The 15,126-nt window shown below is 39.8% G+C and overlaps 1 protein-coding gene across 4 annotated transcripts in view; it reads left to right on the top strand.

Moving 5' to 3' along the window:
• The window catches only part of HS3ST5 (heparan sulfate-glucosamine 3-sulfotransferase 5), a 251,409-nt gene extending 239,109 nt beyond the window's left edge, over window positions 1-12,300 (top strand). For all 4 annotated transcript variants that reach the window (XM_075924006.2, XM_075924005.2, XM_025184750.3 and 1 more), the window contains 2 exons: window positions 5,471-5,609; window positions 10,546-12,300. In XM_075924006.2, coding sequence (XP_075780121.1) covers window positions 5,503-5,609; window positions 10,546-11,476 — 1,038 coding nt within the window. In that variant the 5' untranslated portion in view covers window positions 5,471-5,502 and the 3' untranslated portion in view covers window positions 11,477-12,300. The remainder of the gene's footprint in view (window positions 1-5,470; window positions 5,610-10,545) is intronic.
• The last annotated feature ends 2,826 nt before the right edge of the window (window positions 12,301-15,126 follow it).

Below are 15,126 nucleotides of genomic sequence, written 5' to 3'. Positions count from 1 at the left end.
CTGCATGAGCAGGTGCAGTGGGCTTATCATATGCTGTTTTCCTTTGTCTGGTCCATAGGTGATATTTTCTTTCCTGTGTTTTGCTCATGTATAATTTTTAATGAGGGGGAAAACACAGCCTGCAGAAATAATTATATTTGTCTGCAAGAAAGAGCGTGTGAGTGAGTGAGTGAGCAAGATATTTATAGACTGAAATATCTTCTTTGCTTTGTCGTGCCTTCGTTTTCCTATGTTTGGCAAACACATTTCTTTAAATGCACCACATGAGCAGTGAAAGGATCTTATTGAAAGTTTATACATGAGTTAAAGCTGGGTACATCCTTCAACCCCACTCTAGCAGAGCAGAAGTTGACAAAATCTCGTCATTGTTGCCTAGCAGCCCCAGTCATAAACCAGGGCCCCATTACACTTGGTGCAGGGGAAACACAGAATAAAAGGATGGTCTCTGCACCAAAGAGCTTATGGTCTAAACATAAGCCAAGAGACTACAGACGGATACAGACAGGGGAGCACAAGGACACAATTAGTCAGCAAAATAGACAATGGTATCTGCACAGCAACAATCTAGCCATGACCATGTTTTTTTGTAGGTATCACAGCAAAAGACAGGTTGAAGGTGGATGAGTCAGTTTGCAAAATGTTTACAGGGAGCTCCTGACAAGAGTGAAGGGTAGCATGGGAGAAAGCACAAATATTCTGGAAAATGAAACAAGTGGATGCTGGAGGTTGGCATTACTAGTGAATAGGAAGCAAGAATTGAAAGTGAATGAGAGATGTTAGGCAGGATGGGGATAGGCAAGAAAGGGCCTTGGCAGAGAAGATATGTTTGATGAGGTAGAGAAAGGAGCAATACAAAGAAGGGTGATGTGGTCAAAATAAGGCGCTCATAGAATTTTTGCTGCAGCATTCTACAATAAATGGATATGAGTTGCAAGATTATATTTGGCAAAGGCAGAGAACAGGATGCTGCAGTAAATGAGATGTGAGATGACGAGCATAAATGAGAATTTTGGCTGGATCTGGGTAGAAAAGGCTATGGCTTAGAGATGTTATGCAGAAAGAAATGGCAAGAAGTCTGCATATGAGGACCTAGGTGGAGGTCCAAGTTGAATACGCAGCACAGGTCAACATGACAGGCAGAATGGTGGTAGTGTCCACTATGATCAAGAAAGGTGAGGTCAGGTGAGATTAAAAGCTCTGTTTTAACCATGTTGTAGTTTGAGCCAGTGACTTGGGATCCATGAGATGTCAGACTGAGATTTTAATTTGGCAAGAGACTGGTATGGAGTACAGAAGTAGTTCTATGAGTCATCAGCAAACAGATGATAGTTGAATTTAAATTTGTGGGTGAGATTACCCAGAAATAAGGTGTAGAGGGAGAATACTCCTACAGAAAGGTAAAGGAGAATGAGGATCCTCTAAAGGCTATGTTGAAGGTGCAATCAGAGTTAAGAGGACAACCAGGAGAGGACAGAGGCAAGCCAAGAAAGGATCAGATTTCAAGAAGAGCATGGTAAAGACTTTTCTGCACTGAGTTTATTACACACAGCAGTGACACAAATGTAACTGTACTGATGCAAACCCTGATTTGTATGCAAGCTTCACTGCTCTAAAAAAAGGCTTGCACCAGTGTGGCTTATCTTGGTTTAGAAACTGGGGTAAAGCCACACAGTTGCAAGTCACTATTTATACTGTTGCAGCACATCTACAAGAGTTTGTAGTAGTGCAACTACAATGAAGTAGTTATGCCAATGCAAAATTCCAGTCTAAACAAGGCATATAGATTAGGTTGCAAAGATAGTTTCAGATTTACTAGACTTCTTTTGTAAATACATAAATAAATAATTGCATAATCCAAAAATTGTATACATTGATAAAGCAATGCAGGGAAAATCTATTTGTAAATTTCAACTGAGAGCGTAGGCTACTGGCAAAGCATATTTTTAGCATGAATAGTTCTTTGCTGATGATTTCTACATCAGTGCTTCTAAATGCTTTTAATATTTTGAAATCCGGTTAATACCAAGCTCTATTTATTTCGATTAAGTGGGCTTCACCATCTCCATAATAGCTAAGAGGATGGTTAATTTAAATAGTCTTCCACAGATTTAATGAATAGAAAATCATCTAAGTTTTTCCTACTAAGTCATTCTGGTAATGACTAAACTACTAACTAGTAAGTTTTATTCTCTTTTCTATGGAGTCTGAAGATTTTAATTTCTTCCACTTTCAAAAGTAAAGTGCTGCTTTGTCCGGTGTTTGTAGCACTTCTATCTGAAGGATTTTTACCTTAAATATATTTTGGTTGCTATTATTTAGTGGTTTCACTATAATTCTTGAAACAATTTCTCTGTTGTATAGGACTATGAACAAATAACTTACTTTTATGTACTTTAGAACTAGTTATTCCTAGATGCAGTCATTTCAAATGTCCAGAAATTATCTCTCTAAACCTTGTCCCATTGTAAAAATCATGGCCATATTTAATTACTTCCCAGTCCTGTTTTCAGGTGTATCTGTAGATTTTATGGAGAGGGGCCTACGTCCAAATCTCCCTGCATTCCAACCAACTTCAACAGGCTTTGTATTAGGTTCAGAAAGGCCTAACAGTGCAGATCTAGTCTCTAGCAAGGGGAGAATAGAATTCAAGACTACTTGGGCTACTAGGTCAATGATTATGAGCCACCTGAGCTTGAAGTGGGTACAAGTGTTTTCATTACCACTGCTATCCAAGCCTTTCTGAGGCCAAAAGCCTTTACAAGACAAGGTTTATTAATTCATTAATATTCATTCTTCTTCCATACCAACAACGTTCTTCACATTGTTAAAAAACTAATAAATAAAGACACAGTTCCTGTTCAAGTAAATTGGTGAGCCAAAAAGCAGACAAAGATTGAACAGCAGTGCACCATTCAGAAGATGGTAACAATTTGTTTCTAAAAATAAATTGGAGTTCTGATGGTATCCTGTGTGAGTTAGTATTTGCATGCTTGGCTAAAAGCACCATGTAGGGCTTTAAGGTCAAATGATCCCTGCTCTAAGTCTACTGATGTCAAGGAAGTTACCGCAGGAATTAATTTGGCCTTCAGCATTCTTGAAAATGTATATTTTGCCGTATTGCTTCACAGTTCTCCCAACATTCAAAGCTACAGATCACTGAAGAAAAACCTCAAATCAGTGACTGTTGTGACTGTGTTCTCTCCTCCCCTTGCAAATTTCTAAGCTGCAGACTGAGCAAAGAAACATAAAAGATGAAACCGTTACTCGTGTATACAAAAAAGTCAGCTCTCATGACTTCAAACCTACTGAACCAATTTCCTTCAAATTTGGTTGGTTCCTTTGGTCTTAAGAAGATCTACAAAAAATAAACAAAAAACAATGAGCAAAACTTGTTCTCCTTGGATAGGCATGGACAACATTTCTGATAGAAATGTAGGGGGAAAGTGGGATTTTTGTTTTAATACATGCAAAACTCAAAAGTGGCTGGACAAATTTCCATGAAACTTTAAAAATAAAGCACCTCTGAGCTGAAGCCAAGCACAGAAAATTCACCCCAAATGAATTTGTTTGCAAACGTTATGAGTAATTCATAAGTGGAATGGCAGGGGAATGAGGATGTGTGTGAAATGTAAATATGTAAGATGCCATTATATTTCACTCTGCTTGGTAATGAATGCAGTTATTTCCTCTATAACTCTCCCTTGTTCACAAACACAAAACTGGTACAAATGTGTTAAAGAAGTTGTGTGTGTGTCTGTATGTGACAGAGAGAAAAAGAAGACGCTATGATTACTGAGAGGATAAGACCCTATGGAATCTATGTTCAGGAGCCAAGTGATCTGTAATTTATTTTAACTATGTGCTGCAAATCTCCATAATCACAGAAAGGCCTGCAGATATGATTTAACATGACTAATCCATTGGGATCCAAGTGGCTTGACAAGACAGGACATTTGGACTGTGTTTTATTCTCATATGGAGAGGCTCGTGTGTATTTCTTGAGAGTTGAAATTCAGAACCAATTAATGTGATATTGAAACCTTTCTTTTATCTACAGAAAGCAGCAGTGCAGGATTTAAGACTGTAAACCTATGGAAATTGGCTCTCATCATTTCTTGCCCCTTTCCTATTTTTTAATTAAAGGAATTTAATTAAAATGTAATTAGTAGTAATGTATCTACAGAGATTTAATATCTGTATATTTTCCTCACTTCTAAATTGTTCAGATCATTTACATTAAGCTACAGCTATGGATTGTCTGCAATGCTTAAAACATAACATTCTTTATTTTATGGTCATTTTGTGTTTAACTTTGAAAGATTAGAGAAAATATAGTGTAAAAAAGAGAAGAGGAAAGAGAGTTTTGTGGTTAAGACACTAGGCAGAGACTCAAACTTCAGTTCAATTCCCAGCTGTGCTATAGATTTCATCTGTGACCTTCGGCAAATCAGTGAATCTCTCTGTACTGTTGTTCCCATCTTTTTTTTCCTTAAGACTATAGTATTTCCTATGGAAACTCTTCAGGGCATGGACTCTATCTTACTCTGTGTTTGTGCCGTACCTAACACTATGCAGACCTGATTTGGGGATTATTCTTGTGGGGCTACTGTCATAGAAATAAGAAAGAATTCAGCACCACAGGCAAAATGAAGGGTTGGAGCTATGATCTGCCCCTGTATCTTTTCCAGGCATCATTATTTTATTTTATCAGCATTACAGAAGCACCATAAGGTATGGCTACACAGCCCATGGCAGTGAACCTCCTAGCCTGGGCTGACAGATGTGGGCTGCAGGACTTGGTCCAGCACACTAAGTATAACTGTGTAGCCAGTGCTTGAACACACAGCGTGAAGCTCACCCCCATCCCTAGCCTTCAGAGCCTGAGACCCAGCCTGAGCCAAAACTACAATGTGCTGTCTATTTTAAGAGTGGTAATGCAAACTCTGCCGCCCCAAGTCTGCCAGCTCAGCCTGGGAGTCTGGCTGCCACAAGCTGTGCAGATATACACCAGTAGAGGCTTCAGTCAGAATCAGGTGCCCATGTGGTAATAGGCTGTATGTAAACACTTAATAAGAGACAATCTGTGCCCTCAAAGGGCTTACCAGATTACCAGACTGAGACAGGCACAAGGTAGAAAGGGAAACAAGATGCAGAGGGACAGAAAGTAATTTTCCTGATTCCCAATGCTTAGGCTCTAGCCACTAGAAACTGCCTTCCCTAGGAATGGTGGACACAGTTACATACCTCTTAAATAGTAAATTCCATTTCCTAGAGAAGTTGTGTGGCTTTATTACGAATGTCAGAAAAAGAGCAAAATAAACAAGTTTTATTTAATACCAGTGTTGCTTGAAAGGATTTTTTGCAAGTGAAGCTTAATCACTTGTAAGAATTGATTGCCTGCCTGTTAATAAACATTAGCCTGTGTATTGCCACTTGCTGATGAGTGGTTTATGTGTTCTGGTCCCTGCAGACTGAAGAAGTCCTGAAGATTGATGGAGGGCCATGCTATTCAAACAGCAGGTGTTGCTGAGACAGAAGCTCTTTGTGCTAGGCAGCCTTGCTATTGGAAGTCTCCTATATCTAGTTGCCAGAGTTGGGAGCTTGGATAGGTAAGTAATTAAACAATCAGGCATAAGTCACAGTCTTAATTTTAAATGGATCTGGATTTATTAATTATACCTGGATTTTTTTTCTCCTCTTTTGCTTAAAATGTACAGACCTCCAGGTTTTTTCCTAACTGATGTACAGAAAGATTATCCAACCTAATATTGATTTTCATTATTTCTTCCTCTTTGTGGGGAGGAAGTGGGAGAAGGGAGAGAAGTGCTGCTTGTCCAAGTCAAAGTATTTCTGTCTGTCCATTTGTATTCTGTGTGCATTGGTACTTGTTTTCAAGAAGGGGAATAAAGCAACATACCATACAGTACAAATGTCATTACAGTAGCTCATTTCTGTCTGTGTGCATCTGTGCATTGACCTCTAGTCTCAGCAAAATAGCTATGATGTATTTATGTATCTTCTTTTCTAAATTTACAGACAAGCAATTAATGTGCAGCAGTGGTAGTTAAAATTATGTATGAGCCTGCACAGTAGCTTATCAAGTTTTGAATCCTATTGCACTTGAAAGATTGCTGCAGGGTTTGAGAATTTTAACTATGTTAATTAGGCATGATGTTCTGGAACTGAATGCACCAGACCAGGAGGTAGTGCATGCAAATGATTTCCTTGAGAAGAGTGGAAAATCCATAGAGAGGAAATTAGAGTATTTGGCACTCTTGATCAGGCACACTCTTAAGAAACTATTTGGGATGTAACAGACTTATCACTAACAGCTGATAATATCTCTGAGAACAACCTGAGATTGCTTTGATAGATGCCAGCTTTGGAAACACGACTGAAAATCAAGTTTGGGGTTCCATGTGAGTGAGACCTAGGTTAAAGCAGATTTGGTTTTGGCACAGGTTTGTGTATAGAGGACCCTGGTCACCCCTTTCTCTGGGAAAATGTGGCCTAAGTGCAAAACTGTGACGTGCTGCTATTCAAAATAACTAATGCATGTAAGACTTCATGGGAACAACATGGAACCTGCAATATCAAAGCTGAAAGTTGGACAACCTGGGCCCCATCTCTATGTGATATTGATGCATTCCAAGGTCATTAGGTCCCATCTTCTTCCATTCACTTCAATCCCGCAATTGAGGGATACACTTACTGTTTTCAGTGCACTCAGTGCCTCACAGGATCAGGCCTCTAAATTGGTATATCTAGCAGTGATCAGTGCTTGATGTTTCAGAGTGTTGAGGGGTGTGTGTCCACTCAGTGTGGGGACCGTCGTGGCAGTTAATATCCCCACGCGTCGGCCCCTCTATCAGGGTATATACAGCCTCCCAAGCCCGACCCTAAAGTACACGTCCGTCTATTAGGGTATATATGGCCCGTGAGGCCTAGTCACCGGGAAGCCTCTCCAGGCTGATGCGTCCAGGGTTGGGAAAAGAGAGTGGGGGGAACCCGGGACCTCCCTCTCCACCGGATCCCAGCCCAGGGCCCTATAGGCAGAGACAGTCGCTTCTGCCTGCTTGGCGGGGATTCCTGCTGCTACACACTGAGCCCCCTGCCCTGGGCTGCTTCCTACCACGCCCAGGCACCCCTGTGGTCTGCTGGCCTCCGGGACCGCTTGCCTGAGGCTGGCGCTGGGCTTGCAGGCGCTTCTCCCCCAGGTGGCGGTGGTTCCCGGCAGTGCTCCTGGGACAGCTGTGGGCAGCTGCAGCATCAGCTGCTGCAGGACCACTGAGGGCGGTGCAGCCTGCCCTCCTCCTTCCCCAGCTGCCCTCCTTCACTGCAGAGCTCCCTCCTCTTTTATGCTCCGGCTCCGCTGGGAGCATGACCAGCAGGGCTGGATGGGTGGGACCTTCTCAGCCAGCTGGGCCTGGGCTACTCTCTGCCCTTCAGTGTGGGGCCTGTCTGCCCCATTTCACAGAAACAGTTAAAACTGTAGCTAGCCAATTATGTGATTTTGTAGATGGGGCAAAAAAGCCTTCATGACTCCTACTGGAGTTCATCTTATTCCCTGAGCCGTGAAATGTAATTAACCTTCTATCACTATCTGAGATTGCACAGCTACAAATGTTATTGATGGCTATAAAATTATCCAGCCACAATATCTGACTCATTGACCTCCTGTGGCAGGGAATTCCACAGGTTCCATATATATTATTGCTAGTGACAGAAAGGTTTATCTTCATCTTTCATTAAGCAGTGTGAAAAATATCACACTGCCATTAAAACACCTCTGTTTGTCCTCAAGAGATAAAGGGGGCAAGGTAATAACTTTTATTGGACCAACTTCAGTGCAAGATATTACTTCACTCACCTTGTTGCTCTCATATCCTGATATCCTAATATTATAACAACACTCTATTTTATACTCATCATAAGATAGAGAGATACATAGATGGACCAACTCAGAGAACTTATCTATAGCTCTGTTAGGGCCCAATCCAAAGTACTAGGAGGATTACCTTTGACTTCAATTGGCTTGTGACTTAGTAGCACCCCAATCCTCATAGTCACCTGATTCCCACTGAAGTCAGTCAGAATTAGGCATCTAAATAACTTTGACCATCTAGGATTAAAGATTTAATATTATAGGCAGAGGTGGCAGTATCACCTGTTAAGGTTGTCTCAGACTTCCATTATAAAACCTTATTTCAGTTACTTATAATTTTCCCAAACTTTTAACATCTGTGTTGAAACTTTCCATAGCAGATGTCTGCCTCACAAATGGGTTAAAAGGCAACAAGTTGTGCTAAAAGGCTAATAATTAGACTGGAGAGAGGTTGCTAGCAAAGTTCCTCAAAGATCAGTCTCAGGACCTATATTATTCAATATATTAATTAAATAGGAAAAATAGGAGTGCTTATGAAATTTATCAATGAGGGAACACAAAGAAGGATCAGAATATTGCGCAGAAAGATCTGTGATATGTCTACACAGTAACACTATCTTGAAATAACTAGCACTATTCCAAAATATCTTAGTCCGCATCTACATTGCAGGCAGTTATTTTTAAATAATGTCAAAATACTGTCAAGATGGAGGACTTCTTACTCCAACTCCTGTGGCTTTCATTGTACGAGGAATAAGGAAAGTCAGAGGAAGATTGCTCTATTTCAAAATAAGTGCTGTGTAGACGCTCCCTATTTCGAAATAAGTATTTTGAAATAAGATACACTATTGATGTACCTCAATTTGTGTAGCTTATTTTGAGTTAAGCCCTGCTGTGTAGACTCACCCTTTGATGACTTTGAAGACTAGAGTGACAGAAATGGGATGAAATGAAATACAAAGTGTAAGGTCATGCACTTCTGATCTAATAAGAAAAATCTGGGTGTGTGGGTCAATAACAGGATGACGAGAAACTTTGAGCTATCAGTACAATGCAGCTATGAAAAGGCTTTCTCCCAAACTTTAGACCTTAAATCAGGGAGCCTGTCTTTCCTGGGCTCTCTGTGATCCCCCTTCTAGCACCCAGGCATCATACAAGAAGAAGGCATCTGGGGGATGGGGAAAGAATAGATTGTGAGACTGGAAATGGTGGGGGGAGAGAAGCATGGACAAGGATGCTGGCTGAGAGCTGGGGTGGGGGGGGGGGACATAGGAGGTTGGGCAGAGAAGCTGGGACTAGAAGCAAGTGAGGAAAATGGAGGGAGACTGAGACTCAGGAGGTTGGGAGGGAGAACAGCTGGGATCTGAGAAGGAGCTTGGTATGGGGACAACCAGGACTAGCTGGATTAAAAGTCTGGAATAAGGATCAGGGAGCAGGAGGACTGGATTAAGGATCAGAGGTGGGAATGTGGGGGAGACTGAGGAGGTTAATGAGAAGACCAGGAAGGAAGACTAGCACAGGGATCTCATTGTGGGGGCAGAGAAGAAAGAAGAGAGAAGGGTAACTTGGACTGGCTGGGCAAGGAGACAGGCAAATGAGTGTGTGGAGGGGTCAGACTTGGTGTGGGAAAGATAGTGGGACTTGAACAGAGTGAGACGAGAACCCTGAGCAATGGAGCCTGAGACTGGACAGGAGAAAAGGGACTAGACTGGTAGAGGAACAGACTGGATTGAACAGGACAGAAGGAGTGATGCTTGAGGCAAAAGCATAGGAGTCTCTACTCATTAGAGCACATGACCTTCCGGAGACTGAAATAGACCCAAGAGTCCTGAGTCTCACCATTCCTCTGCTGTCCACAAATACCTGTGAGATCTGCTGGAAAACTGTGGTGTGTCTTCCTCAGGTGCTAATCTATATGAAATATGGCAACATACTATTGTTATTAGTCCCACTATTACTTCAAGTGACGGAAGTGTTTGTGTAACCTACACACCTATGGGGTTCACTGTCCCATGTAGTGGCACTTAGACCACTTACAGCGAGAGATAAGAATGAGTGAGCTCTAGAGTCTTAGTGGAGCGCCAGTTGGCTTTATAGCTCAAGCTGTCAAGACTCATGCAGAGAGGTCCCAGGTTCAAATCTGCCTATTGGTGGTACTGTAGGTTCCAGTTCTGCAGATCAACCATTTAGGTGAATCAATATGATGCCATACAATAGAATTTCTGGGGGGGGGGGGTTCAGTTTACTTTTTAATAAAAAACAACATTATTAGCAGGTGTGTAAAATAGTATATAAACATATATAATATTACTGAATTCCTGCATCTCCCACCTTGTCAGTGCTTGACCTTGCAACCTTAATACTGTTATTTTAATATGGGAGAGGGCTTGTGTAATACTCATCTATAGATATACAAGTATTATATGCATACCTGAGCATTACGGTTTTCAGTGATTAAAAGCTGTAGCATGGAATCCTGGTCATTTTCTTATTATTCCATATCTTAGGTTACTCAACATTTTAAAAACATAAATACCTTAAATGACAAGATATTGCTTGGGTCTGACCCATTTAATAAAGGGTAGATTAAAATAAAATTCGCAAATGTGTTCATTATGGTTTACAAGAGAACAACGTTTCATCTGTTTTGTTCATTTCAGGCTGCAGCCCCTTTGTCCCATTGACGGTCGATTTCGACCCCATGGCCAAGACGAGATCCCACTCCGAGCTCTGCAGTTCAAGCGCGGGCTGCTACATGAGTTCCGTAAGGGCAACGCCACTAAAGAGCAAATCCAACTCCACAATTTGGTTCAGCAGCTCCCCAAGGCCATTATAATTGGGGTGAGGAAAGGAGGCACCCGTGCGCTGCTTGAGATGCTGAACCTCCATCCTGCCGTGGTCAAAGCTTCTCAAGAAATTCACTTCTTTGATAACGATGAGAACTATGCCAAGGGTATTGAATGGTACAGGAAAAAAATGCCTTTTTCCTACCCTCATCAAATAACAATTGAAAAAAGCCCTGCATATTTTATCACAGAGGAAGTACCTGAAAGGATTTATAAGATGAACTCATCCATCAAATTGCTGATCATTGTCAGGGAACCCACCACAAGAGCTATTTCTGATTACACTCAGGTGCTGGAAGGGAAGGAAAGAAAGAATAAAACCTACTACAAATTTGAGAAGCTGGCTATTGACCCTAATACCTGCGAAGTGAACACTAAGTACAAGGCAGTGAGAACCAGCATCTACACAAAACACCTGGAGAGATGGTTAAAATACTTTCCAATCGAGCAGTTTCACATTGTAGATGGAGATCGGCTCATTACAGAACCACTGCCAGAACTCCAGTTGGTGGAGAAGTTCCTAAATCTTCCTCCAAGGATAAGTCAGTACAATTTATACTTCAATGCCACCAGAGGGTTTTACTGCTTGCGATTTAACATTGTCTTTAACAAGTGCCTGGCGGGTAGCAAGGGACGCATTCATCCAGAGGTAGATTCCTCTGTTGTTACCAAATTGCGCAAATTCTTTCACCCTTTTAATCAAAAATTTTACCAGATCACTGGGAGGACATTTAACTGGCCCTAAACTAAATTTCATACAACACTATGTGTTGCACCTGGAGACAAGCAGTAATGTCTCTTCTAGAGTAAAAAATATGCACTTTTCATAGACACAACTATCAGATTAACTTTTTTCATGCATACTTGTACATATGCAGTGTGTGACCAAATATAAGACGGGATCAATTTTTCTACAGAGTAGTAACTAACACAAGTTTACTCTCTACATATTTGCATCATTTTAAGCTATATAAATAAAGGACAAGGTAGTATTTAGAGGAATAAATTCAGATACTGTGCAAAAGAATACTGTGTCAGTGTTCCTCCTGCTCAATAAAAGTTATTGACACATTTATAGACGCAGACAGAATGTTAGTTTAGAACATACAAGTTCACCTTGGAATTGTGTGTAGCTGGGAGGGTATACTAGAAAGTATATTATTTCAGGACATATTAATTATGCACATTGCTAAAGGAATACTGACACTTTAAATACAATGCTGAATTGTTACAGTAAAACTGGATAATAATATTTTCTTATTATTTGAAAAGAATATCATATCTCGTACCAACAACATTGGTTCAAAGTTCCTGTGGTGAGTTTGCACTATTGTTTTATTGTATGGACCATAGAGTCACTTGTAGCATGTCAATCATGTGTCCAAAAACATCAAATAATTTTTTCTTCTATGCTTGTGTGTCAACAAAGAGAAACTTCATGTATATAGTGTATATTGTTTGTAAATACTGGTTTCACACTAAGTAATTCTATTTTGTAAACTGAATATGGCTATTTAATTTATTGTGAAAATTAAATTTATTGTGGTATTTAAAAAAGGAATGGATTAAAATTACTATATGTGCAACTATTTTCCACCTTCTCCTGTTTGATGTATATTGGTGTGATTCCAGAGGCAAAAGTGTGTGTGTGTGTGCGCGTGTGCATGAGAGAGAGAGAGAGAGAGAGAGAGAGAGAGAGAGACTTGCACTTGTAAACCTGGTTTCTGGACAGTTGAGAAAACTGATATATGAGTTAAAGTTGAGTTTATTAAAAAACTCAACCATCTGGAAATCTGGTGTAATACACACCTCAAAGAACATTATTACTGTTCAGTTCCAATGCTTTGCAATAATTAATTCAGTTTCAGTTGCCCAGGGTGAAAGATGTCTATAACCAGGTATATCAGAAGAGCAAAGCAGTCATTAAAAAATGAAATAACAGAGAGACAAAAAGGCTTAGAAGAAATCAAAGAAAATATTTTTGATAATTCCTTCTTTTAAGTGAAAATATGTCAACCTACAAACAAACAAACCATAGAGCTGCTATTACTGACATAAACCTATAGCACAAGTGTTCATTTGGCAAATAAATGAAAATTAGTTCTGAATTGGGTATCTTCATGTGATATATATTACTACTCTGAAGGATTTTTAAGAAAAACAAAGGCAATTAAAATTGTCTTTTTAAAAGAGAGCCTTTTAGTACCATTGTGTGAAAAATATATATGGACAGCTATTTTGGAAGTAAACCAAAGAATCAAAGTAACCAGAGAATTCAAATCTTCTGAGTTATGGTTGTGGTATATTTGGTAGCTCGGTTCATAATAAGCTACAGTTTTTCCCATGAGCTTTTTATCTTGCTCAGTGATTTGAATGAATTAGTTTTCTAAACAAAATGCAGGACAATGTAGCACTTTAAAGACTAACAAGATGGTTTATTAGATGATGAGCTTTCGTGGGCCAGACCCACTTCCTCTTCCACTATTTGATCTGAGGAAGTGGGTCTGGCCCACGAAAGCTCATCATCTAATAAACCATCTTGTTAGTCTTTAAAGTGCTACATTGTCCTGCATTTTGCTTCAACTACCCCAGACTAACACGGCTACATTTCTATCACTTTTCTAAACAAGTGATTTTTAAGTCGCCTGTGAGAGATTGCTGTCTCACTGTACCTTTAATCATATGTGCTAGTTTTGTACACAATACACACTTTCTTCCGGAGGTGATTATGCAGTCTCCTGAGAAGGCAGCATGTTAAAGTATGGCAGCAAAGTTCAAACAGCAAATGCACTCAATGTTTTATCTAATGAACTATCTCACTCACCAAAGTACTGAAGTATAATTAGGGGCATAGCAACAATCCAAGAGATTAGATATACAATACTCTATCCATTTTAAAACGTACAGGGCCTTTTTAAAAGTGCAAGCATGTCCAAGAAGGCCTCATATGACAGCGGCTCATTGGCTGGCCTAGTCAGGAGGCAGGTTTGTTGTTTCCCTGATGCACAAGGCAAAGAGAAGAGAAGCATCCACCTCTGACTCAAAGTTACTGCTCTGCTTGAGGAGTGGAATGGTTATATAACTGAAGCATCTGTGTCACACCCAAACTAGTCCTACTAGCCTCCTCTGAACAGGAATTATACTTTTTAAATACAGAGCATTTTTTTGCGACTACATTGCCCAGGAAGCTCACTTACCATGGGTTACTAAGACACTTAACTTCACTGGGTTTTGGATCAGAATGTTTATTTACAAATCTACACCAAGTTCTTAGGCAAAGCTAAGCATGCATGGATGAGGGTTGTGATGTCTAAAGGAATCTGAAATAGTAGGGCACCAAAAGCCCAAATGTAAATAATACCACAACTGTATTGTTGACATTGGCTGGTTAAAAGTAAATCAGCAGAACTTGTTCTTTACAAAAAATCCCTAACCCCAGCCCCTACTTTAATTGAAGATTGTGCTGAAATATTCATAACTGGTGTGAACAGCTCTGACCTTATGGTATTTACTTCTTCAGGAGCAATGTGTGAATAATTCATTTTGGCCACTTCGATCGGTTCCCAAAGTTCTGGGTGAATCATTTCTATTCAAATTGGTCATGAGTGCTCCTCCTAGAAAGAGCACTTTTTGTTTTTAGTTTATGATTGCAACGTGATGTACAGTTAAATGAAGCTGCAGCTTCTCACTGCATTCAAGTCTCCTGTTAACATTGGAGAGTTCGCATTTGCTAAAATGCAATTCAGATTAAAACTAAGGCTGTTGAATAATTGCCATTAATTCACACAATTAACTCAAAAAATTAATTGTGATTAATCGCACAGCTAAACAATAGAATATCAGTTGAAATTTAGTAAGTATTTTGGATGTTTTTCTACATTTTCAAATGTGTTGATTTTTATTAGAACACAGAATATAAAAATAGTATATTTATTGCAAATAATTTGCACTGTAAAATGATAAACAAAAGAAATAGTGTTTTTTAAATTTACCTCATAGTGCAATCTCTTTTTTGTGAAAGGGTAACTTACAAATGTAATTTTTTTTTGTAAATAGTTGCACTCAAAATCAAAATAATGTACAACTGTAGAGCCTACAAATCCACTCAATCCCACTTCTTGTTCAGCCAATCGCTAAGACAAGTTTGCTTACATTTACAAGAGATAATGCTGCCTACTTCTCATGCACAATGTCACCTGAAAGTGAGAATAGGTATTTGCATGGCACTTTTGTAGTTGGTATTGCAAGGTATTTATGTGCCGGATATGCTAAACATTCATATATCCTTTCATGCTTTGGCCACCATTCCAGAGAATGTGCTTCCATGCTGATAATGCTCATTTAAAAATAATACATTCATTAAATTTGTGACTAAAATCCTCGGGGGGAGATTTG

Source organism: Pelodiscus sinensis, chromosome 3 (assembly GCF_052426305.1).
Source record: "Pelodiscus sinensis isolate ZL-2025 chromosome 3, ASM5242630v1, whole genome shotgun sequence".
Classification (NCBI taxonomy): Eukaryota; Metazoa; Chordata; order Testudines; family Trionychidae; genus Pelodiscus; species Pelodiscus sinensis.
This window is presented reverse-complemented; position numbering and strand designations above follow the sequence as displayed.